The sequence below is a fragment of the Nothobranchius furzeri genome, chromosome 12 (genome assembly GCF_043380555.1).
Source record: "Nothobranchius furzeri strain GRZ-AD chromosome 12, NfurGRZ-RIMD1, whole genome shotgun sequence".
NCBI classification, from domain to species: domain Eukaryota; kingdom Metazoa; phylum Chordata; class Actinopteri; order Cyprinodontiformes; family Nothobranchiidae; genus Nothobranchius; species Nothobranchius furzeri.
In genome coordinates this window covers 63,306,434-63,333,034 of record NC_091752.1, presented here as the reverse complement: position 1 = coordinate 63,333,034, position 26,601 = coordinate 63,306,434, and the positions used below count along the sequence as shown (strand labels likewise).

Genomic DNA, 26,601 nt, shown 5'->3' with positions numbered 1-26,601 from the left:
TTTTTGTACTTTAACTAGTTCTCTTTTCTTCTTCCGGCTCTCGGAGGGTGCAGACGCTTTTTTCCTCCTCTTCTCCATATCTTATCCTCAAGGCCCTTTGTCTGTCTCTGTGCGCTGGGTGCATGGATGCTTCTGCATTTTTTCTGGAAACTGTAAACTGAAATCATTAAAATGGACTTTGTCAGTTGGTCACTCAACGCGATTGATAAAATTTTTTCAACGATGAGAACGGGAGAAGGGGCTCCCGCATGCTCCTCTGGGACGACCCAGTTGGACACATCATGGGCTCCTGGAAACAGTGGAACTTGATTTGTTTATCTCAGCTGTCTGTGAGGACTCTGAAGACGCGTGGATATTAGTGGTGTTGGTATCAGATTTCCTGCTCATTGGCCTTGGAGGATTCCTGGCTTACCAGAAAATTAACGAGCTGTCGAGGAATATTGGCCTGCTCCTGGAGCTCAGAGATGGTTTGCACCAAGCTGTGAATACACAGACTCACATAATTGTCGAGATGAATCGTAAGCTTGGAACTTTGGCCGAGATTCATTATTGGCACAAAAGATGGATGCCATCAAGAATAGAGTGGACGAATCAGCACGGATTGGGTTAGATTAATGTCCATTATTGGGATTTTGAGAGGTTGAGGACCAAGGAACTTTAAGACAGAGAGGAAAGCATCTCTGTCTGGCCCCCAAACCAGTTTTAATTGGAATCTGATGCCCTTGAGCCTGCAAGGCTCCAACGAAAACTCCCCCCCGGAAGCTATGTGGAATGTGCCGTCGCTATGGCTACTCAACTCTGTCTCCTATCCCAGCCTGGGCGGGACTGCGGGAAGGCCGCCGAATCTTTCCAGGGTCACTGCAACCCTCAAACCCTCACCACCCCATCTAGTGGACACTTATGTTGTGTGAAGTCTGAAGTCTGTTGCATATCTGTCTGAGGTGTTTTTTGCAGAGCAAAGCTGCCCTCCTAGTGGAGGGTAACTCTGAAGTGCCTTTTTTTTCCCTCCACCTGAACCAATCCTCATGTAACCCTCTGATCTCTATTAAGGTAGCGCGACTCAGTGTTGCAAATGACCACAGTCACCAATTCTTGTCATGTGTCTTGCCCATGTATGTCTGATCTCTGAATTGTGTGTACTGAAACTCTAATTTCCCTCGGGGATTAATAAAGTATCTTTGAATTGAATTGAAATCGAAGTCTTCTTTTAAACAAGGGCAAACATTCAACGAAGACATAGATGAACAGATTGTTATTCCCTGTTTTGATACAAATCTTTCCTTTCTACCTGTCCATTTGCATGTTTCAGTCCGTTACTGTGTTAATTTGGAGCCACGTATTCCGTGTTGGTGTAGGAGAATCCAAGGAACTCATCCTGGTCCAGGTTCATGATGACGAGCTTGTCTGTTGGCGTCAGGTCCACCGGCATCTTGGTGAACTCCTTGTCAAAGTTGCAGGTGTCCTTACGGGTTCTCTGCAAGTGGCATTTAGAGATTATGATGGTGGGAGGAAGAGAGGGAGGGGAGGGATAGGTGGGAGAGGAGATAAGAATGGAATGAATGATGGGAGAAGAGAGAACAGGAGTCTCAAAAAGAGAATTATCAACTTAAACCACAAGATTTTCATTCAACGCTCAAATAATGCAGCGTGCGGTCGGGCTAGCACAGGCCACCGTAGAAAGAGCCTTTTGTTATTTCTCTGATTTCTTACTTTAAAAAAGTTCTTCAGTTCGGTCTCACCAGCCAATGCCGTGCTTCACTTTATCTTTTCATCTCAACAACTGAACATTTACAGCTTAACTTTGTCATCTTACAACAAAAACATGCAAAAGCCACACCTGACTAGGAAAAATGTTCCTAAAGCAGCTTGAAGATGATCATACTGAGAGGGAATGTGTTTACTAACCCTAACCCTAGAGCTGCAGCAGAAAAATAGGACAATCCTGTAGTTTGTGTGTAGGCTTCTTCCACTTATCTTTTAAAGTCGTTCTCATTCCCGGGGCATCCTGCTCCACTGTTTCATCACGCAACACGGTTTCATTTTAAAACTGGTTTATCGGATTTAAAAACATAGCCACATTCTGTAGAATATTACGACTACCACCAGCAGGCCAGAAGGCTGCAACGTCTTGTCCAAGGACACAATGACTGAAATGGAAACAAGCAATTGAACCGGCAACCCACTGATGCTAGGACAAATGCCCAACTGCTGAACCCCCATCTTTAGAAGAGACAGGCTCAGACTTAGAGATGAGATGAAGAGCTCCTTCATCAGAGTGGAGCTTGGAGTAGAGCTGATTCTCATTCACTCCAAAATCTGTTAAGTAAATATCCTACTTAAGTTTTCCAGGCATATCCCTGTGGGAAGACACACCAGGACAGACCCTGGCCTACAAATGCATGGGAATTCGCCCAGAGAGCAGCTAGAGAGTTTCACAGAAATTAGATGTCTGAATGTTTCTCTAGGACTTGACACTTCCATGACCCATGGCCGGATAAGAGTTTCTGTAGAACCAGCATAAAATGAACTGGTCACACCATGGAATATGTATTTAGAAAGACATTCATATGTATTTAAGCAACATGTACTTGTCTTTCACTTCTGATACAAACCAGAAAATGAACCATCAAAGGAGACATAGCCGTTAGCATTCTGTGGCTATCGATCAGGAAGAAAACTCAGGATTTGGCAAAATGGTATCACTTTGGCCCTCTGGGATGAGACATGCTGGTCTTTCTGAACATATTTAGACTTCATGTATTAAGGCTTTTTTATTTTGTAAAACTTCATTTTCAATGATGAAGAAGGGAAGTGACATCAGGTTGTAGTGTGGTGGCTATTTGCCACCACATGGAGGATGTGTAGGGAACTTTTAAGGTCACCACAGTTCATTAGAAGTGAATCAAACTGAATCAGTAAGTCTAGAGCAGTGGTTCCCAAACTTATTTAGCCGCGCACCCCCTTCTATGTCCCGACCATGTCGACACCCCCCCCCCCCCCCACACACACACACACACACACACACACATGACGGCATGGCTATATATACACACACACACACACACACACACACACACACACACACACACACACACACACACACACACACACACACACACACACATATATATATATATATATATATATATATATATATATATATATATATATATATATATATATATCAGATGTCAAGCTAAACAGACAGGGTTAAAAAAATATGATCGACCTTTTTCCCCATCACTTTCATTTTTTAAATAGTAATTAATAAGCATTCGATACCATTACAATTTCCTTTGATTTAATTTTAAATAAATATTTAGAGTGCCCAGGTAGAACATAAACAATGAAATTTAACGGTTTTCTTAAAGTAGGAACGTTTAACCTGTGTGGCCAGAGCTCTCTCCTTCCTTCTGCTCTGCGTAAACCTGAACTGGCCACCTACTGGTGCGTAATCAAATGTCTATAGGGGAAAAGGAAAAAGCTTTAGCCATGAGGTTCACTTTTGCCTCAGACCGACTTATTGCTGTTTTATGGTGTGGCTGAATCTGCGATCCGCTGCCACGCGGACAGGAATAACAAATGCTGCAGGTTCGGAGTCACTGGCTGGAGCGGACCCGACTTTAATACGTCATCCCAAAATAGAAGCCAATATCTTAATTTGACCTGGAATGAAAAATGTTGTTCTAAAACCTCTTAAAAGTTTTTATCACAGAGGAGGCAGAGCTCATTTCTGCCTTCAGTCTGACGGTATCAGTCTGGCGCGCCGGAGTTTGCGCAGCGTGCACTTATTGAATCTGTGTGTGTGTGTGTGTGTGTGCGCGCGCGCGCGGCACAGCTCCACGAAGCTTGGTTTATGCTTGACGCATTCACTTTCCGCTTGGTGATGTGTCTCGCGGATGGAACGCGCTTCACAACTTGCAGCGTTTAAGTCACTGTGTCTCGTTAATGGTGCTATTTAAACCAATGTTGTAAAATGACTTCTGCCCAGCCCAGATGTGCTCACTTGTGCACCCGTGAGCCGTGGTTCCGGAACGCGTCTGACCTCTGACAGACGCACTCTAAACTTCAGATCTTCATCGCGTGTGAGGTTTACAATGTCAGAACACCTGCATGAGACAGGTGTTAATTACAATCTGCCAGAATGACTCACCACCTTCAGATTTCTCCAACACCGTTAAAAATGATAAAATACGGAACATATCGGCGTGCGCAGGCCAGAGTGCTGAAGCTCGGCGCATTGTTATTATGAAGTTAGGGCACATGTGGAGGACACACACACACACACACACACACACACACACACACACACACACACACACACACACACACACACACACAAGTAAAATATACTTGTTTTCAATTACATTTATTGGGCCCACTTACTTTTTCTTTGGCCCACCCACAAATGAGTTTTCTGGCAACGCTAATGGTGACACCTGACAGACTTCTCTGAGCTCCGCAGCCATTACAGTTTTCATCTCGCGCACCCCCTAGCGGCAGCTCGCGCACCCCCGGGGGTGCGCGCACCACACTTTGGGAATCCCTGGTCTAGAGTAAAGAATTTTTTTCTGTCTCACAGTTGACCTGCTGAATGTTCGTGTGTTGGAGCTGTATCACGAGTTTCCAGTAAGTGTTAAGCAGAAGCTAAACAGTCTAGGTAAGAGCGACCGGTGTTTGGACCGAATTCATGACTTGTCTAGTTGTGACCAGCTCTGGAGAGTTTCATTAATCGCCTTGTGTTCCAAGTTGGAGTCAAAGTTTGGATGGGTTGTTGATCTGCACAGACCATCTTCATTTTTGGAAAGAAACTAACAGAACTCCATCCCAAAAGTGTGCTCTGAGCTCAGCACACTGCCACTTGTTGCTAAGTGCCTGGGCATGCACATACTCCAAACCTATGAAAGATACACCCCACTTTTATTCTGAGGGACTTGCTCTGTATGTGTGTTGACTGTTAACCTCACTGTTCTTTGATAAAGGCCCCCACGCTGTTTGAAGACATCTGCCTCTTCTTTGACGTTCAATTGACCACTCACAGACTATGATGAGATTAAACGAGATGTCTGAGAGTCAGTGCAGATATGGCAGCATAGGAGGAAGCTCTGAGGCACCAGGAAAACAAGGGAGGAGAGAGACGTAGAGACTTGGAAGACTGGCGTAAACGCAATTGTGACTTGTTAAAGGAAGTGAAGGTTAGCTGTGTGTGTGTTTGTGTGTGTACAGTAACAGTAACAGAAAGTTTCCCTCAAACTGCACTGCTCGGTTCAGTTGGTGTACCGAGAGAAACACGCAAACAAGCTGTTAACGAGCTTCAGATGTGATATAAACTCATGGCACCAAAGGGATGGTAGCATTCACACTTTAAGCCTGATTCAGGCTTCTGCGTCTGCGTCAGTGCGGAGACACGCAACGTCCTTGCGGGCCTGCTGGAGAGCTCCACAAGGACGGACGGAGTCGAGCTCTCTTTTCTAAACATCTCAGTCAAGACAGACAACGCAAGCTTGTGATTGGTCAGGACGCCGCTGTCGTCTACACTGTCGCCATTGCGCCCTCAAAAACATAAACAGAGCCGAGGATAACTAGCAGCAGACACGGAGCAGCTTGAAGAATACCTCGCGAAAAAACTCTAAAAACATGAACGTTTAATTCCCCGTGACTGGAGGAGTGAAAAGATGCGCAGCAAGCGTTTTATTTGTGGACGGAAATGACAGGAAACGTGAGTTTAGAGGTGGCGAGCCCATGAAGAGATGGAGGAGGATGTGAGACAAATGTGTGTGTTAAAAAGTCTCTTATATACAAAAAAAACCACACAATATAAACACACTATCTTGGACCAGATACATGACAGGATACCACAGAACAGCGCTACGCCCTCTGTTGTCCTGGTGGGGAATTGCTTTGCAAAACTCCCCAGAAGACGGAGAAGTATGAGAGCAAAACGCTTCTCTCAATCCGTGCGTGTCTGCCCCTTGCGGAGCTGACGGAGAAGCATGAATCAGGCTTTAGCCAACTAACCTTTAAAGGAAGGAATGCAGATAGAAAACTAGCCTTGCACACTGGAAACTTGTCTTTAAAGCTGCTTTACGGAAACTGCACAACAAGTTAGAAACATGGTCACACAACACTCCCCCTTCCTGTCGATTATTGCCCCCAAGCCACGCCCCCCTGATGTGGGAACATGCAACGCCACAGTAAACGAGAAATAGCTAAACGCCAGTCGCCGTTTTCTATGTCCAAACGTCTTTCGTTGTCCGACTTTAAATAATATTTTTCTTTTCGGGACTCTGGTAGTTTGACCTAAAGTTTAAGTGGTAGCTGCCGGCTGTTTCTCCTCTGATATTCTTGAGCAGGGAAACTCTCCCACCAGTGGCATTCTGTTGCTAAATACATTAGTTCATTATGAGTGGAGGACCCAGGGAAGAAGGGTTCTCAATGTCAAGGCGGCAGTGCCTTGGTAGGCCAGGCGCCTTGATATTGGCGTAACCAGGCATTTTGCTTACGAGGACACTGTCCTTCCTTGGTCAACGAAAAGGGTTAACTGGAACAGAATCCCCCGTGGGGAGCGGTGAGCTGCAGTTGTGGCTGTGATCACGAACTATTTGGTGGTTTAACCCCCAATCCAACCCTAAAAGCTGAATGTCAAGCAGGAAGGCATTGGGTCCCATTTAAGTCTTTGGTATTACCCGACAAGTCAAGTGCAAATTTCATTGTACACCTGTGCAATGACAATAAATTATCTTGAATCTTGACTTACCTCATGTGACCGCAGCAGTAACGTTACATCACGTGAGGTAAAAATCCATTTCATACATATGTTTCAATATAAATGTATAACAAGCTTTTTACTTAAAATTGTGTATATAGACCAATCATTGCTAACTGATTTGGATCTAAAAAACATTTTTGATCTGCCATCCTTTTGAAAATACTGCGCTTTATTCTGGGAAGTTTTTGACCAAGAGAAAGCAAAAACGCACCTCCCATGTGTCCTTGATCAGCTAGCTAAATGGCGAACAAATGGAAAACAGATGCTTCTGTAGCACCTCAACATTGGAACACACCTTGGTGGTTGCTGATGACGTAGGTCCTGGGCAACCGGGGCGGGACCAAGTCATTAGGCATTGAGAAACACCCAAAGTGTGGAAGTGTGACAGTTCGGTGAGACAGACACCCTGATGGTCCAATAGTTGGTTTTGGGCTGAGCTGTGTTGTTGGCTGAGAGTTTTAGACAAATGTGACAGAACTACTTCATTCTTTTTTAAATTTCCAGAATATATAACGCAACACCTTTGTTTCTGCTCCGATTTTTGATGAGATGGACTTAAAGATCTAAAATTCATTCCAGATACACAATATTACCATTTCTCTCAAACATTGTTCACAAATCAGTCTAAATGTGTGATAGTGAACACTTCTGCTTTGCTGAGATAATCCATCCCACCTCACAGGTGTGCCACATCAAGATGCTGATCTGACATCATGAGGAGTGCACAGGTGTACCTTATACTGCCCACAATAAAAGGCCACCCTGGAATGTGCAGTTTTGTCTCACAGCAAAAGGCCACAGATTCCACAAGCAGTGAGGGAGCGTGCAATTGGCATGCTGACAGCAGGAATATCAACCAGATCTGTTGCTTGTGCATTGAATGTTCATTTCTCCACCATAAGCCGTCTCCAAAGGCGTTTCAGAGAATATGGCAGTACATCCAACAGGCCTCACAACCGCAGACAGCATGTAACCACACCAGCCCTCGACCTCCACATCCAGCAGGTTCACCTCCAAGATCCTCTGAGACCAGCCACTCAGACAGCTGCTGAAACAATTGGTTTGCATAACCAAACAATTTCTGCACAAACTGTCAGAAACCGTCTCAGAGAAGCTCAACTGCATGCTCGTCGTCCTCATTGGGGTCTTGACCTGACTCCAGCTTGTTGCCGTAACAGACTTGAGTGGGCAAATGCTCACATTCGATGGCGTCTGGCACGTTGGAGAGGTGTTCTCTTCACAGATGAATCTCGGTTTACATTGTTCAGGGCAGATGGCAGACAGCGTGTGTGGCATTGTGTGGGTGAGCGCTTTGCTGATGTCTATGTTGTGGATCGAGTGGCCCATGGTGGTGGTGGGGTTATGGTATGGGCAGGCATCTGTTATGGACGAAGAACACAGGTGCATTTTATTGGTGGCATTTTGAATGCATAGAGATACCGTGATGAGATCCTGAGGCCCATTGTTGTGCCGTACATCCATGAGCATCACCTCATGTTTCAGCAAGATAATGCACGGCCCCATGTTGCAAGGATCTGTACACAATTCTTGGAAGCTGAAAATGTCCCAGTTCTTGCATGGCCAGCATACTCACCGGACATGTCACCCGTTGAGCATGTTTGGGATGTGCTTGACCGGCATATACGACAGCATGTACCAGTTCCCACTAATTTCCAACAACTTCACACAGCCATTGAAGAGGAGTGGACCAGCATTCCACAAGCCACAATTGACAATCTGATAAACTCTATGCGAAGAAGATGTGTTGCACTGCATGAGGCAAATGGTGGTCACACCAGATACTGACCGGTTCTGAGTCCCCAGACCCCCAATAAAGCAAAAAAAAAACTGCACATTCCAGGGTGGCCTTTTATTGTGGGCAGTATAAGGTACACCTGTGCACTACTCATGATGTCGGATCAGCATCTTGATGTGGCACACCTGTGAGGTGGGATCGATTATCTCAGCAAAGCACAGGTGCTCACTATCACACATTTAGACAGATTTGTGAACAATGTTTGAGAGAAATGGTGATATTGTGTATCTGGAATGAATTTTAGATCTTTAAGTCTATCTCATGAAAAACCGGAGCAGAAACAAAGGTGTTGTGTTTACATTTTTGTTGAGTGTATTTATAGCTATACTATGTTAGAATGTTTAAGTTAGGTTACTTTGCAGGTCTGCTGTTAAACAAATCAATGATTTGTTAGCTGAAATGAAAGAGAATCATCTGTTTTGGTAGTGTTACAAATCCGTCTTGATTATGTGTGCTCTTACACCTGTGTATGTGTCATGATAACCAATTATGTGGCAACCAAAGGAAGCACTGTGCGTGACGCTTGTGCCACGTGCGCCTCTACTGAGCCACATTGTACACAGCGCATCATCGCATCATCCTTTAGGGGGAGCCCAGCGCTTACCCGGAAGCTGTCAACTGACACACTTAGGGGGCGTCTGAGAAATTCTCCAGCCTACCTCCCCCCATGCTCATATGGTATTATAATGTAGGTGATTATATGGACAACATCCCCCCCCAGCTTTCTCACTGGCCTCCACTGGAAGCCTGTGTGTAATTAAATCTGTTCTGACATAGCAAAGTGTTCAGACCCAGCATTCAATCACTCTAAACTCTGATAAGGAAACGTTAAAAACAAAAGGACACAACGTGGAAAACATGTTGGTGTGAAAGTTTATAAAATATTTACATAAACTGCTACGAAATATATGAGGTCAGAGATGTTTTACTATAGTAGAAAATCTGGGGTTACTGGCCTCATTCAGACTAGCCAGTAGCTCGTCAATTCAATTCAATTTTCTTTATTGCCAAGACTGACCTACGTGAAGGCATACACAGAAATAACAGTCAATCTCAGTTTCTCTTAACTGAGGTTGCCCAAAGAGCTTTCTACAACAGTAAAATACTCCTAATGTCCTTTTTTAGAGAAACACACTTTCAAACTTTTGTTTAGAGTCTTCAGCACCGAGACCGGAGATCACCTGAACTGCAGTCAAAAAGTGCAAAATTAAAAGTATTTTTCAGTTATTTTAAACAGATTCTGTTGCACACGCTCAGCTTCGTTTAAACTAGCTGTTAGCTTATCTGTCCTGTCAAACATAAACTGAATTTCCTCAAACGGAGGATGTTAAGGAAGCTGCCTACAGCAGGAAAGATAATAATTATGTATAACTTACAAAACATATATTTAAAAATGACCAAAATGTTCCTTTTAAATCCCAGATTTGGAAGCACCACAGGAGTGGCCTGGTAGGAAATGTTGAGTAATAATTATGACACAAATTCAAGCAAAGAGACGTTTAGTTTGCAGGATTATTCCCAAAAGACAGAATTATGTTTTTAGTGCTAAAAGGGTGTATTGATAGGTTGAAAGGAAGAACCCCTGCAGAATGAAGCAATCAGAAATATATTAAAACCTGATCTTAGACCTGATTTAATTGCAAGAAAATGTAGAAAACAGAGAAAAGCAAAGAAGTTGGATGTTGGATAAAAAAGGCGTGGATGAAGTAGATAAAGCTGCCACAAAGATAACCCGATGAAGGTCAAGGTTCACACCCTTGACATCATTTAGTGTCTGAACATAAACAAGGAGGACGATGAGGGACAGGAGAGCTCTAAGGACCACAGGAACAACAAGGCAGAGCTGCATTTCCTACCTTTAGCGTGCCAGCTCTTCCCTGCTGGCCTAAGGGGAGCACCTGTCTTAGCTGGCATGGATCCACATCACATATCAGGACATCAGATCCACAGCAGGGCCTCCTGCACTTCTAGATGCTACAACACTCACAAGGACATGGCAGGATTCCCATCATGTATTCAGCTTTATTAAACCCTTTGTAAACAGAGGACAGAAACCCCCCGCTGTCCATTAAAACTCCACCACTATAAACTTGTGATTGAAGCCTCAACTAATGAAGTTTTTTAGAGGCTTTAGCTCACATGTGGGGAGGCATTTTAGCTGAAATGTGCAAAATCTGATATTTATCCTTGACATAGAAATAAAGTTTTTACAATTATTCAATGCGGGAGTTTTTTGTTTGTTTAATGTGTCCAACTAGAACGACTTTAAAGAGTAAGTTACCCCCAAATCCATTTTTGTTGATCAACTGTATAAATAATATTATAAATTGTAAAACTCTCATAGTGGCGCCCCCTTCTGGTTACATTAGAATTAGAATCAGATTTCTCTGTTAGCTAAGCAGTGATTTTTTACTTTAGGCAGTATTTTTGACATTGCAGCACTGCAGCAGAGTCTCGGCCACGCCTCCGTCTGGGTCAGCCAATCACAATCCAATACAAAATGATGTAAGCCTGGGGCCGCTCACTCAGAGTTGGAAAGAAATCCTCCAGACTAGGAAGCATGCTGTTGTTTCTCCATCCGAACATTGTGTGTGTGTGTGTGTGTGTGTGTGTGTGTGTGTGTGTGTGTGTGTGTGTGTGTGTGTGTGTGTGTGTGTGTGTGTGTGTGTGTGTGTGTGTGTGTGCGTGCGTGTGTGTGTTCCTCTGGCAACATCACAGATTGTAAACAGTAACTACGTCCCTCTTTAGTTTTTTTGAAAAAGAGAAAAATTGACAATATAACCTTCCTTCCATCATAGGCATTAGACTGTTTTGTGATTATTTCACGGTAAAATTCGTACATATTGTTCCTTTAAAGAACTTCTCAACCCACTCGTTGCCTCTGCTTATTAATGAACTCATTTTACATCACTGGGATCCTTGCAGACATAGAAATGTGTCACCATTCATTTCTGTCAGTATAGTAGCTACATGCTAATGTGTATTTATTTTCCCAGGAAGACTTTGTGCACGTTTACTTATCAAGCACACATGCACTGACACACACGCTAACACTTCCAGCTGCCAGCGATGTAGGCCAGATCATAATGTGTTCCATTTCACCACGCTTCAGCTGCAGCTAATGCTGCGAGGCGTGGAGGGAAGAAAACATTTAGCGTTGGAGATGCAGAGAGATAACGATCAATGGCCCTTGGTGTAGATGCACAGATAGAAAACTCAGAGTAAACAGAGGCATTAGAGCAAACACACACAATTAGATTCCACATGTTCCAGAGGCTTTAAACATGACTGCCGGTTCTTTACTTTCTTCCTTTTCTTCCCTCCACCTCTCTTTCTCTCTGTCAGCCCTCGCCTTTTCAGTAACGATAGGATTAGCGGGCGACAAGCCGATGTCAGCCAAGGATGTGGGGAGCGTGGGAGGGACCGGGGATGTGGGGAGGTGAAGGGGAGCGAAGAGGGTGAAGAAAAAGGCGGCGGTATCGAGCGCTGACCTGTTTTTGGCTGATAAGAGCGGGCTGCTTTATGCCGAAGCCACTGGCTTTAATTTGGGGGCCTCGATATTTGGAATTAATTATCACACACTACAGCAGTGCTGCGGCTTACTGTGTACACCGGCTATTACATCCACCCCAGTGCAAACTTTTATAGAGCTTATGCGCCGCAACTTACTGTTACAGAAGAGTCTGAACTGCTTTACGATAAATTTCCATTAAGTACAGCTGCACTGCAATGTCAGTGTGGGGTTTGTCCTCAGTGCAAGTGGGTGGATAAAGAACGCCTCCACGCTACAGCAATGGTGGGGATTCTTCAAAAACCTTTGAAATGCAACGTTTTTGACTTTGGTTCATGAAAAATAAGTTGAATGTCACAAACCTGACATAAATCGTGTCATTATTTAGTTTGTCACAAATGGACTGAAATGCTAAGGGTATGTGTGAAAACCTGATTTTATTAGGGAGCATGTAACTCAGACATAGTGGGTACGGAAAGTATTCAGACCCCTGTCAATTTTTTACTCTTTGTTAAAATGTAGCCATTTGCTAAAATTAATTCCTAATTAATGTGCACACAGCACCCTAGGCGTGTAAGAAAATATTGATATGGCAATATATCGTAATATTTTTTCTGCAATATTATATCGGTATTCAAAAGCCGTGTATCAAATTTTTGGAAGAATTTACATGCAAACACTTGTGTCTTTTCTTTTCCTTTGGTGTAATTCAAACTCCAGCCACTAGTTAGCAGCAGTATGCAATGGGTTTTGTTTCCACCATTTATGTAAATCCCTCTTATGGGTCAGATACCTCATATTAAACATGTTAAGTATAAGTTTGGACTGTTTACTGAATTTTCCTACGATAAATTCAGTCTAAAAAAATCGCTAATATCGTCTGGCGCCAATGTATCGATATGATGTACCGTCTCCCCTGTATTATGATGCGTATTGCATTGCCATAATTTCACCAATACACATCCATACAGCCCTCCGTTTTGACAGAAAAATAAAATTTTTGAAATTTCTGCAGAGGAGCCAGTTGAGGTGGCTCGGGCATCTGGTCAGGATGCCTCCTGGACGCCTCCCTGGTGAGGTTCTCCGGGCACGTCCAACCGGAAGGAGACCTAAAGGGAGACCCAGGACACGGTGGAGGGACTATGTCTCTCACCTGGCCAGGGAACTCCTTGGGATTCCCCCGGAAGAGCTGGCCCAAGTGGCTGGAGAGAGGGAAGTCTGGGCCTCTCGCCTTAGGCTACTTCCCCCGCGACCCGACTCTGGATAAGCGGATGAAAATGGACAGATGGATGGATGGATGGGTGGGTGGATGGATGGATGGATGGTTGGATGGATGAAATTTCTGCAGATTTATTAAAAAGACAAACTGAAAAATCACTAAGTATTCAGACCCTTTGCTTTGACACAAGTAATTAACTCAGGAGCTTGAGCTTGAGCTTGAGATGGTCCTACACCTTCACTGGAGTCCAGCTTTGTTTGATTATACTGATTGGACTTGATTAGGAAAGCCACACACCTGTCTATATAAGCCGTTACAGCTCACATTGCATGTCAGAGCAAATGAGAATCATGAGGTCAAAGGAACTGCCTGAAGAGCTCAGAGACCAGCAGCACCATTCTGCCTGTTGATCCATCTTTTCCTCACTCATGAACAAGATCAAGAGATACTTAAACTCCTCCACTTGGGGCAGGACCTCATCTCTGACCCGGAGAAGGCATTCTAACCCTTTTTCAGCTCAAGACCATGGTCTCGGACTTAGAGAAGCTGACTCCCATCCCAGTTGCTTCACACTTGGCTGCGAAGCGCTCCAGGAAAAATTGGAGATCACGTTCTGATGAAGCCAACAGGACCACATAATTTGCAAAAAGCAGAGACTTAATTCTTAGGCCATCAAAACGGATCCCCTCAACACCTTGGCTGCGCCTAGAAATCCTATCTATAAAAGTTATGAAAAGAATCTGTGACAAAGGGCAGCCTTGGTGGAGTCCAACTCTCACCGGAAACGAGCCTGACGTACTGACCAAGCTCTGACACCAGTCATACCGGTCATCTAACAGCCTGTATCGGAGGGCCTGCTACACCATATTCCCAAAGTACCCCCCAAAGCGCCCCCTGAGGGATGCGGTCAAACACTTTCTCCAAATCCACAAAACACATGTAGATTGGTTGGCAAACTCCCACTTGCCCTCCAGGATCCCCCTAAGGGTATAGAGCTGGTCCAGTGTTCCACAGCCAGGACAAAAAACCACAATGCTCCTCCTGAATCCAAGGTTCAACAATCCGAGGGACCCTCCTCTCCAGAAACCCTGAAAAGACTTTACCAGGGTGGCTCAGGAGTGTGTTCTCCCTATAGCTGGAACACATTCTGCCTTTTTAAATAGGGGGGCCACCACCCTGGTCTGCCAATCTAGGAGAACGGCCCCAGATGCCCATGTGATACTGCAGAGCCGCGTCAGCCAGCATAACCCTACAACATCCAAAGCCTTAAGGAACTTTGGGCAGATCTCATCCATCCCCAGAGCCTTGCCACCAAGGAGCTGTTTGATCACCTCAGTGACCTCTGCACCAGAGATTGGAGAGCCCAACTCAAAATCCCCGGACTTTGCTTCCTCACTGGAAGATGTGTCAGTGGAATTGAGGTCTTCGAAGTATTCTGCCCACCGTTCCACAATGTTCCAAGTAGAGGTCAGCAGCACACCGTCCCCACTGTAAACAGTGTCGGTAGCTCACTGCTTTCCCCTCCTGGGGCGCCAGATGGTGGATCAGAATTTCCTCGAAGTCTTGCTCCGTGGTCTCACTGAACTCCTCCCACACCTGGGATTCTGCCTCCTCGACCAGAAGGAGCACTCTCCAGCACCCCTTCCAAGGACTCCAAAAAGGGTGGGTTGTGTGAGCTGCAGTTTGGTGCAGAAGCACAAACAACAGTCAGGACCCGTCCCCGCACATGTAGGCGGAGGGAGGCTACCCTCTTGTTCACCGAGGTAAAGCCCAATGTACAGGCACCTAGATGGGGGTTAATGCCCATCCCTGCTCGGTGCCTCTCAGTGGGGGTTACCTCCAGTGTCCAACTCCTCATAAGGAAACTGGTTCCAGAGCCAGAGCCATGCGTTGAGGTGAGTCAGACTATATCTAGTCAAAACCTCTTAACCTCACACACCAACTCTGGCTCCTTCCCCACTAGAGAGGTGATATTCCACGTACCGAGAGGCAGCTTCTGTAGCCGAGGATCAGACCGCCAAGGCCCTGGCTTTCAGCTACTACGTATCACACATTGAAGAAGAAGAAGAAGAAGAAGAAAATATTTCTATAGCACCTCTCAAGATAAAAATCACGAAGTGCTTCACAAAAACAAAAAATGTAAAAATATAAAAAAACATTTAGAAAATGTTTAAAAATATATTTAAAATGAGCAAAAATAGACAATTGTGGTTAAAAAATGTTAGAGAGAGTGCATAGGAAAGAGGGAAATCAGTGGATCCTGAGGAAGGTGGAATAGGTGGGGAGAGCAGAATAAAGAGAGAGTGGTGAAGAAGGTCATACAAAAGCCGGCTTGAACAAGTGAGTCTTCAGCTGCTTTCTAAAGGAGACCACTGAGTCCACTGATCTCAGGCTCAGGGGGAGAGAGGTCCAGAGTCTGGGGGCCACAGCAGCAAATGATCTGTCACCTTTGGTCTTTATCCTGGTGCTGCACAACCAGTAGGCTTTGGTCACTGGACCTCATGGACCTGCTGGGGGTGTAGGGACTAAGAAGATCACCAATGTAAGATAGTGCTTGTCCATGTAAGGCCCTATAGACCAGAACCAGGATCTTGAAATGAACACTGAAGTTGACTGGCAGCCAGTGAAGCTGGAGGAGAAGCGGGGTGATGTGGGTGTGTTTGGATCGCCAGACCGCCAAGGCCCTGGCTTTCGGCTACTACCTATCACACATTGCACCCAACCCCCCTCCCACAAGTGGTGTGCCCATGGGAAAGGGGACCCACGTTTACTCTTCGGGCTGTGCCTGGCCGGGCTCTACGTGTGAAAGCCCCGCCACCAGGTGCTCACCAATTTCAATTCAATTCAATTCAATTCAATTTTATTTCTATAGCGTCAAATCACGACAAGAGTCGTCTCAAGGCACTTCACATAATAAACATTCCAATTCAGGTCAGTTCATCAAGCCAATCAGAAATAATGTTTCCTATATAAGGAACCCAGCAAATTGCATCAATTGACTAGTGACTGACTAGTGTCAGTGACTTTACAGCAATCATCATACTAAGCAAGCATAAAGCGACAGTGGAGAGGAAAACTCCCTTTTAACAGGAAGAAACCTCCAGAGAATCCTGGCTCAGTATAAGCAGCCATCCTCCACGACTCTCTGGGGATCGAGAAGACAGAGCAGACACACACACACACGCACATGCACACACACACACACGCACACGCACACACACACACACACACACACACACACACACACACACACAAAGACAAAGTAATGTGTCTATAGTTACATTGTGATTTCTTAGTAAATATTCTATTTGGTGAGAGATAAACTTTATTGTATTTATCCTAGTGGATCTATAATTAAACGGATAAACTAGTAGTAGCACATCCAACGTCAAGGAAAGCAAAAAGTTATTATCAGGAGAGGGAGAATGTTTTAGTGGTTAGCAGCAGTGTGTTAGACGATGGCCCCCTCCATGAGGCCACCACAGCTCAGCAGAACATCATTGTAGCTTCTTCTGGGGATAAAAACACTTAGAGAAAATAAAGTTAACAGCTGAAATAGCAGGAAATAATACAGTTAAAGAGCAGATTGTAGAAGAAAGTAGTAGAGTGTGAAAAGTGGTCAGTCCTGCAGTCTAACCCCGGCTTTCCACCGGAGCCGTCAGCAGCACGTTACTGCAGCAGCACGTCATAGCTGCTGATAGGAACCGCTGTGGTCAACAGAACCTTTTCCACCGGAGCCGTCAGCAGCGCGAGTCGGCCGCGTCTCAGGAGCAGCATGTCGCTGCCTTTACGCGCCGGTTCTATTTTCTAAACGCGACGCCTCTGAAACGGGTCAAGTTCGACATTTTTGGGGAAGGAAAGACAGGAAATCGGACGCGGAAAAGGAGAGAAGCTACCAAGATTTTCAGAATAAAGAACGTACTGCCTTCCGGTTGCTTTACTTTTAAAAAAGGTTACTAACTGTGAGGCCCCGTGAGAAGTTATCACCTAGCGAGCGGTCTCCTTTGTTTTTCAGGTCCATATTGGCGATTATAAAACGGACAGAACATAAAACACAAACCATGTTGTAATTTTCTCCTGCTTGTTGTTGTGTTTACTGACAAAGTCACTCGTGTGACTTCGTGCACTGTCGGTGACAGCTGCTCCCCTGCTGCTTCGCGTCTCGTGGGAAGGGCCAAGCAGCAGCTTACGCGAGCAAGACGTGCTGCTGCAGTAACGTGCTGCTAATGGCTCCCGTGGAAACCCGGGGTAAGCCTATAGCAGCATAACTACAGAGATAACTGGATAATCTATCCTATTTAGATGGAGGCATGTTGGAGTCAGGGCAAGGGAGAGCCGTATTTACCGACTGTACACTCCACCTCCCTCTACTCCCCCACTTGTCCAGATTTAGGCTAACATCAGATTTTAACCATAGGCCCTATCAAAGAAAAATGTTTTAAACCTATTCTTAAAAGTAGACAAAGTGTCTGCCTCACAGACTAAAGCTGGGAGCTGGTTCCACAGGAGAGGAGCCTGATAACTAAAAGATTTGCCTCCCATCCTAATTTTAGATATTCTGGGAACCACCAGTAAACCTGCAGTCTGAGAGCGAAGTGCTCGGTTAGGAACGTATGGAACAATCAGATCACTGATGTATGATGGAGCTTGATTATGTGAGAAGAAGGATCTTAAAATCTAAGACAGGAGAGATATAATCTCTCTTTTTAATTCTCATCAGAACTCTAGCTGCAGCATTTTAGACAAGCTGAAGACTTTTAACAACATTCTGTGGACTTCCTGAGAGTAATGAATTACAGTAATCCAGTCTTGATGTAATAAATGCATGAACTAGTTTTTCAGCATCACTCCTGGAAAGGATGCTTCTAATCTTAGGAATATTCTGAAGGTGGAAAAAGGAAATCCTACAAACCTGTTTAACCTGGGATTTGACTGACATGTCCTGGTCAAAGATAACACCAAGGTTCCTTACTTTGTTCTCGGAGATTAATGTAATGCCATTCAGGTCAGGTGATCGACTAAGCAATTTCCTTTTCTGGATTTCAGGTCCAAAGATGAGAACTTCTGTCTTGTCTTGATTTAAAAGCAAAAAGTTTAGTCATCAAATTTTTTATTTCCTACCCAACCGATTAGGTTGATCAGGGTTAATGGATATATATAACTGAGTATCGTCAGCATAACAGTGGAAGTTTATCCCATGCTGTCTAATGATTTTACCAATCGCATACATAGTAAAAAGAATTGTCCAAGCACTGAACCCTGTGGTACTCCACAAGTAACCCTGGAGTATGAAGACGATTTGTCATGTACATTTACAAAATGAAATCTGTCAGACAGGTAGGATGTAAACCAGCCTAACGCTGTTCCTTTGATCCCTACAACATGTTCAAGCCTTTCTACAAGAACATTGTGATCAACTGTGTCAAAAGCAGCACTGAGATCTAACAAGACTAGAACAGACACAAGATTCTTATCTGAGGCCATGAGAATATCATTTGTAACCCTCACTAATGCAGTTTCAGTGCTGTGCTACTCTCTAAAACCAGACTGAAATTCCTCAAACAGAGCATTAGTGTTTAAATGCTCACATACTTGGATGGCCACTATTTTCTCCAGGACTTTGGATAAAAATGGAAGGTTAGATATTGGTCTATAATTCATTGGGTCATCTGGATCCAGAGAAGGCTTCTTAAGTGAAGGTTTGATTACAGCAACCTTAAAATCTTGTGATACATACCCATTTACTAAGGATAGATTGATTATATCTAGAATGGGGGCAGTAACCAAAGGAAATGCTTCTTTAAATAATTTGGTTGGGATTGGATCCAAAATGCAAGTTGAAGGTTTAGATGAAGCTAATATTTTTGATGAATCTGAAAGCTCAACTGGATCAAAATGGTTCAAGCACAGATGAGGTTCTAAAGTCACCTCTGATGCTGCCTCACTTACTGAGGAAGAAGAAATCGCATTAGGGAGGATGCTAAAGATTTTGTTTCTAATGGAATTAATTTTACTTGTAAAAAATCCCATGAAGTCATTGCTGCTGAGGGCTAAGGAAATAGATGGCTCAGAGCTATGATTCTGTGTAAGTTTAGCAACTGTACTGAAAATAAATTTAGGATTATGCTTATTCTCCTCAATTAATGCTGAGAAATAAGCAGTTCTAGTTTGTCGAAGCCAGCATGCCTTCACCTCCAAGCCTAGCTCCAGAAGGGTCCCACCCCAAAGACAGTTGAGAATGAAATCAGTTTTTGTGATTATTTCCCGGAAGAATTCTTACTTATTGCACCTTTAATTATAGCATAAAACAAACAAATAAATATGCTCAAATGTTCACATACTGTCTTCACGGGCACTATTGCCATATTGATTTGGTCTTTAAAATGTTGATTTGAATCAGTTATATGATTATTCAGCAAACATCTTCAGTGATTTTTAGAAACAAGAATAAAGTTCTAAAGTTTTAATTTATTGCAGATTTACTGCAGCTTGAAGTTCCTCTCTGGATTAGCTAACCAGTAGTCGACGGTCACCCTCACATGGAAGGGAATTGGTTTTGATGTTCAATAAACACCCAGGAACCACTATGACTTTATCCTTTCATGAAGTGGAACTTGCTGGAACACCAGGCACTCCATCCAAAGTGAGACATCTTCAAGCTGGACTGAAATCAGCAGCTGCCATTTACATAAATGCCAAACTATTAACCTAAAGAGAAATCATTCATCATTTCAGAAAAATAAACAAACTGAAAAACAGAATAGCTTATTATGCAAGGCAAACAAAGAAGGCATCCCATCTCTATGTAAATTTCATAATGCCAAAGATTGCAGACTGATGCAGACTGTTTCAACCTATGGAAATACGAGCTGTAACATGTGCTCAGTGTTATTAAGGGCAGCGTTGATGCTCAGACTCTAAATAACACTTTCTGTGACTCATTTTATAAAAATACTGTAGATCCTAGTTTTAATTCATTTGCAAGTTCTGTATTGTTTAATGAAGTGAATTATAAACAACACAGTAATGAGTGTCATGATTAGGATAAAAATGGTGATGCATTTAGAAATGTTTTCAAATTTTAGAGCCTGAGCTGTAAAATAAAGTTAATCAAGGCTCAATTCTTTAATTGGGATGCTGGGAATGTGTGAAGGAGTTGAAATAGTGTATTAATTATTTGAAATGGCCAAAGTGGAAAACAGTTGTGATCTAACTAACAGAGTTTAGGTTAAATAATGACTGTTCAAGTTCTGTCTGTGTTTATCAGTTCAGACAGGTACCCCGTCTCTGTGATGAAGCCAACACAGAGGTGACAAACATTGCAGTTCCCATCTCATCCACTGGGGGCAAAAATGCTAACTTCACAGCAGAAAAACATGTTTACAGTCTGGTTCAAAAAACATTTTAGGTTAACTCTGAGGAGGGTTCACTCTTTGTAACTCATCTGTTTAGGTGTAATTAAAGCTTGAAATTCTGGATGCTTCATGGGGGGTCCATTTGATTGACAGGTGTCAGATGAGCTGACGGTACTAGCGTCTTGCCCTCCTGCCTGCTCCAGGGAAGGCTTCAGCCTCTGCTTCATGTTTAAAGTGTTGCAGCCTAGAAGGTAGAGGGTAGCAGAGTCTCTCAACCATGGCTAAAAGTGCCCGCCAACCACCATTAGCTTTGGTTAGCTCTGGGTTAGCTTGGTTATCTCGTAGCAACATCATCTGAAAATTTGTTGAGTGTCAATCATCTGTCCCCACCCTCACAGCCCCGCTCTAAGCTCCTTTGTTGTATTTTTCGTGAGTGACGAGATGGATGATATGGCAAAGATGGCGGTGGTGGGAACCGCCCACTGGGGGCTTCAATTCAGTTTTTCAGAAACATATGGGTGACGGCTCGGAGGGTTTGTCCATTTTATATATACAATCAATTGTCTGGACAAACCTCAGACATCTGCGACCACTTTAACTAATTTAAAAGAAAAATAGTCTGTCAAAATTTTCAAATCTGAACACATATGAGGGAAATGTAGATCAACGATATCTGATATTATCGCAATATTCAATATGACGTTAATACCATGCAGCATTGCGGGAGTGGCATGTGCCTTCAATGACAAACTTGAGATTTTACAACCACTTGCTTGAAGCGCTTCACGAACATCCATACGGTAGTTTTCTTATAATGTACACGACTCGGACACTGCATCTAATTCAAAGTGTTAACATTGTAAAGTGTTATGGGTGGTAAACGGTGCAGGATACAGTTATTAATGGTTAACGTGCAGCGGGTCAGAGCTGCAGCTTGTTGGGAGAGTTTGTGAGCGGCTTTAGAGGCAGTGAGAGGCGGCTGAGTGGCTCAGCAGAGCTGTGTGTATGTAGGCCGTGTTCTGCATGTTATTTCCTTGAAGTCATCAGGCCCACGCTCCCCCATCATGGAAAGGCTCTTATGATAAGTGGCAGCCATGAAATATGCAGTCTCTGCCTCGCTTCACAGAGCCTCCGTTCCCTTCCTCCATCTTTCCTCCTTTCCAATTCCTGATACCAATTTTCTTCTTACCGCCCATAATTTATTGTTCATTCCTTATTTTCCTAAGTACTTTCTTCCCAGTGTTTAAAAACTAAGCTAACTGCCACCTTCTATCATTTTAATCTCTATTTCCTTTCTCCATGTTTTGAAAGGGCAGCATCAGCAGCATTTAAAAGCAACAAGTTAGGAGACAAAAAAATCCAAGATAATAGAGAATCCCCATGCTAACAAATGCAACCTGAGTAAACACAAAATGCTGTTTCCAAATCAGGATGTCATTTATTAAAGACCAAGTTCACTCTTTTTTACCAACACTTGCACTGGGTCTTTAGTATGAATGTGAGTCGATCTCTGTGGGGAAAATAGTTTTCGGTCTCCTGTTTCAGGAACTAGAAGTAAGCCAGAGGAGAGATGAGCAGAACACAGCAGGATTTGGAGTCTTATTTCCTGAAATTGTGACATCTTACCTCTGATTGGCTAACAGCAACATGGCTCTACCACTGACTCAATTTGCTCTGCAACTTTGATGTTTTATCTTCACAAATTACACAAGCCCGAAGGAGTTCCACCATGTTGTGGAGTTGCTAATGGTAAAGCTTAGCTTCTACTAGCGGAGATATGCTCTGCTCTCTCCTGGATGCTAATTCAACAACAGTGATCCCCGCCAGGAGCCAAGATGGGTGAATCCATGAAAGCTAATTTACAGTATGATGTTAAATTAACAGGCTTTTCTAATCCAAGCGTATCCCCGTCTCTTTTCTATCAGCGGCATGTGCAGGAAATGGAGGCAGACGATTATTTTCATAGTAAAAAATGTTTTTTTAGTGAACTTGGTCTTTAAAGTAAACAAAAAAATAAAAAATAAAAATCCAAACCAACTTGACTGTATTTACAAAAATAACTGATCTCTCTTTTGATTAGAATCATATGATGAACCATATTCACTGTTTCCACTATCAGAATTAAATTTTACTGGTTTCACAGAGTGCTGTAAAAACCGTGCTTCTTCTCCACATTTTACATCAAGTAGCCATTATCCCCATCTCTTGAATGTATTCAATTACATTATATTTTGACAGAATAAAACTTTTAATGTCATTAATGTCAGTGGACATCTTTTGGTACTGAAGCAGTTGCGATATGCCGATATCTTAGCAAAGACCTAAAAAGGATGATTATTTTGTACGGACACACGCCTGAGAAGAATGGGCCATCGTATCTATGGGTCACCACATGCCACACCTAGACCTGTAGTATTTAAGAAATAATTTCAATAAAACCTGTCTGATCATTTGAAGTAGGCTAAAATAACTCAAAAAGTAGTATGCTTCATTCTAAAGAAATTCAAGACCACATGAATCCAGAACAACATCCAAAGAACTGCAGGCATTGTTCTGTCCAAGTTAAGGTCAGAGGTCATGATTTTACAATAAGAAAGAGACAAGGGACAACAATGGCATCACGAGAGAGTTCGAAGATCAAAACCTCTGCATATTCAGTGGCGGGACCAGAAATTTTTCATCAGAGGGCCAGATACGGCCACAGAAAATGTTGGGGTGCCACACCAAACTGGTAGTTGTGGGTCTGGTAGAGAGTGGCCTGTGGAAATGCATTGCATGCTCCTTTATTCTTTTTTTTTTTAAACAACATGCATCCAAAAAACTTAACTCAAATTTGACAGGTGATAACATTTCAGAAAACATATTTATTACATTTATTTTTAGAGTTTAAGAACAGTTTAATTCTCCTGTTGCTGTCTTTACTAAAACCATGAGAAATAAGATTCAGTTAGTAAAATGTTGAGCAGAATTATTGTTTAATTCTGTTACCCATTTATATTTTATTAGGTTTTATGTCTTGATTAAATAAGATGAATTTATGGTTTGTGTGAACATTGATCTGAATTATTAAAGCACACTGGTCTTCCCTGGGGGGCCAGTGGGGTGGCCAGCAATCTTCTAGGGGTGGCCATGGCCACCCCTTGGGGGTGCCACTGGATCTGAGAGACTCATTAACAATTATCATGAACGCTTGATTGCAGATTTCCCTACCAATTGTACTACCAGTTATCAACATGTTTTTTATATTTCTTTACAAAACACCAGGATTGGTTGAGGTGGTTTTCCCCCAATAATAAATTAAATAATCATTCAAAAAAACACTATTAGTGTTTATTCAAGTTTTTAATTTGTTTGCTGATCAGAAATATTAAAGTGGAAAAAAAAGTAAAAACAGAAAATATATGTACTTGTTTTCCCTAATATATTTGAAAAATCTTTAAATTTTTTAAATTTGTTCTTGTGAAGCACCTCGTGATTTTTATTTTGAGAGGCGCTATATAAAAGATGGTTGTCTGTCTTTCTTTACTTTTCACGGTATATGACTGAACAACATTAAAATGTACAAAGTAATCGTTAAGAAAAAGCTTGTTTTGGAATGTTTATTTAAGTAATGGTTGCATTTCTAAAAATAATTTTAAAAAGCCAAAAAAGAAAGACATTTGGCACATGAGAAGCTTTGAAAAAAAAGTGTTTTCTTTTGTTATGCATCATCAAAAACAATAAATGTCAGATCACGTGTGAAGCATAGCTGAAACAGAAAACAAGAATCCCCCCAAATATGTTCCAAAATACTAAAATGTTTTTTTTTTATTCGTGCAGAGTTCAGTTTTTTACTTCAGCAGGAATGAATCAAAAACACAATTTTTTGAGTAAAAACCTCCTCTTTCACAACATTGATCACATGTATTATATGTATATATACCAACATTTGACACAGTAACATAACCTGTATAATTAAACCACATGTTTATATTTATTTTTGCTGTTAGACTTTATTTGGCATTAAAATAACTGTGACAATGGAGGTAAAACAGATTCAGTACACTGATTCCAACTTAAATTGTCAAGACAGAAAAATTCAACAATTTCATTAACCTTTACATTTAATGGTCATGAATTAAAGTGTGTAACTGTTCTCTGTCCTTTTAACCAGTCGTTTAAAGTGTATTTTCCCTGGTGATAGGGGGCAGTACCAACCAAAATCATTTCAAGCAAGCTGTATTTTGTTGTGTTCGAGTAAGACCTTACCAACGGATGGCCATTAGGGTCAAAAATCCTTGGGAGCACAACCTCCAGCAAAACGACAAACACATCAGACTCACTTTCATCACTGGCATCGAGCAAAGAGGTAAATGTGTAAAACATTTATGAATGGCAAAATATTTATAACCATTTGTTACAAATCAGTAAATGTATTTTGTCCTCATGGGCTCCCGTAGAAGGAAACATAGCATCTAATATGGCATCGCCCTGAGAGTTAGACCCGCTCCTATTAATTTAAAACCCAGTTTTTATGGTTATATGTAACAAAGCCGCCAATATTTTTCAACAACAGTTGGATGGATATTTCTAGAAATGAATGGTAAAAACTATACATTATCTCTTTAAAGACAAGACAAGATCATTCAGATGGCTCCATCCATTAACAAGCTGCAGGCTGAACCAACAATTGTTCTTACATGTATATATATATATATATATATATATATATATATATATATATATATAATATATATATATATATATATATATATATATATATATATATATATATATATATATATATAGTGTGTGTGTGTGTGTGTGTGTGTGTGTCAAGACAAGGCTGTAGAAAAACCTAAGACCCGTATCAATCCTCAGAATCAGAATTGATGCATATCTATTAAATATGTGAGCCTGAGGTGATTTTCTTACCAAATGAACTCCAGCTGAACAAAACGGACAGCATAAATAGGTTAATTTGAAATGAAAGAGACTAAAGCACTCAAGAACCAATTTCAAGCAAACTGATTAAAAACAATAATAGAAAACACAAATATGCCGTCCTGTGACATCGACAGTATAACATTGCAGCAAAAGTAAAAAAGATGAGAGCAAACGTAGTCATACAAACACCTAAAACCCACATTCATGAGCTACTATAACTGCTCTGTAGAAACAAATGGCGTCCAAACATTCTATAATTTAAACAGAAACACATTTTTAAGAATCTGTTTTTATCGTTTAGCTACACTGATGCAACTCAGATTGGCCCCAAAACTCCTGGATGTAACTTTTATTATCACAATGAGATCAGAAGTCAGCGTGGGTTAGGATTCATTCATCAGATTAACAAATAATCCAATCAGATTTTCTGCAGACCACCGACATGAACAATTGGCTGAGGCTTAAAGAGAAAGTCACCCCCTACAAGAAACTTACTTCACTCCCTCTTCATGTTTAAAAAATGCAACAAATGATGTTGCCTAGCAGACCGAGAGGGCAGAGCCACTAACAAATACACACACACACAGGCTCACAATGGCATTGTGACATCATAATGTACCAGTTTACATCATAGCATACCTATTAGCCAATAGCGGTGGCAGATTTAAATTCAACTGCAATGCAGAGTTTTTACCTGACAACAGCACAACGCTGACAGTTTTAGGCAGAAAATTTAAATTTTAACTGAAATGCACTAAAGTGCAAAACTATTGACTACACATGTTTGCAACATGATTAGACACACATTTATATAGTTTATCGGGGAAAAAAGCTGATTTGGGGGTGACTTGCTCTTTAATGTGTTCATTTACAGCAACATTACCAAATTCTGTCAGCAGGAAAAGAATAAGGGAAAAAAACTAAAAGGTGAGTCTAAAAGTACCATTAGTCACTGAACATCTTATTGTTCTACTTGGTATGACTGAAACTCTCAACTGGAGCTTT

The 26,601-nt window shown here is 42.3% G+C and overlaps 1 protein-coding gene across 1 annotated transcript in view; it reads right to left on the bottom strand.

Moving 5' to 3' along the window:
• Positions 1 to 1,173: 1,173 nt before the first annotated feature.
• prkcbb (protein kinase C, beta b) overlaps positions 1,174 to 26,601 on the bottom strand; it is a 166,559-nt gene continuing 141,131 nt past the window's right edge. Inside the window, exon 17 of the mRNA XM_054750673.2 lies at positions 1,174 to 1,474. Within this exon, the coding sequence (XP_054606648.1) occupies positions 1,322 to 1,474 (153 nt within the window). The 3' untranslated portion in view covers positions 1,174 to 1,321. The remainder of the gene's footprint in view (positions 1,475 to 26,601) is intronic.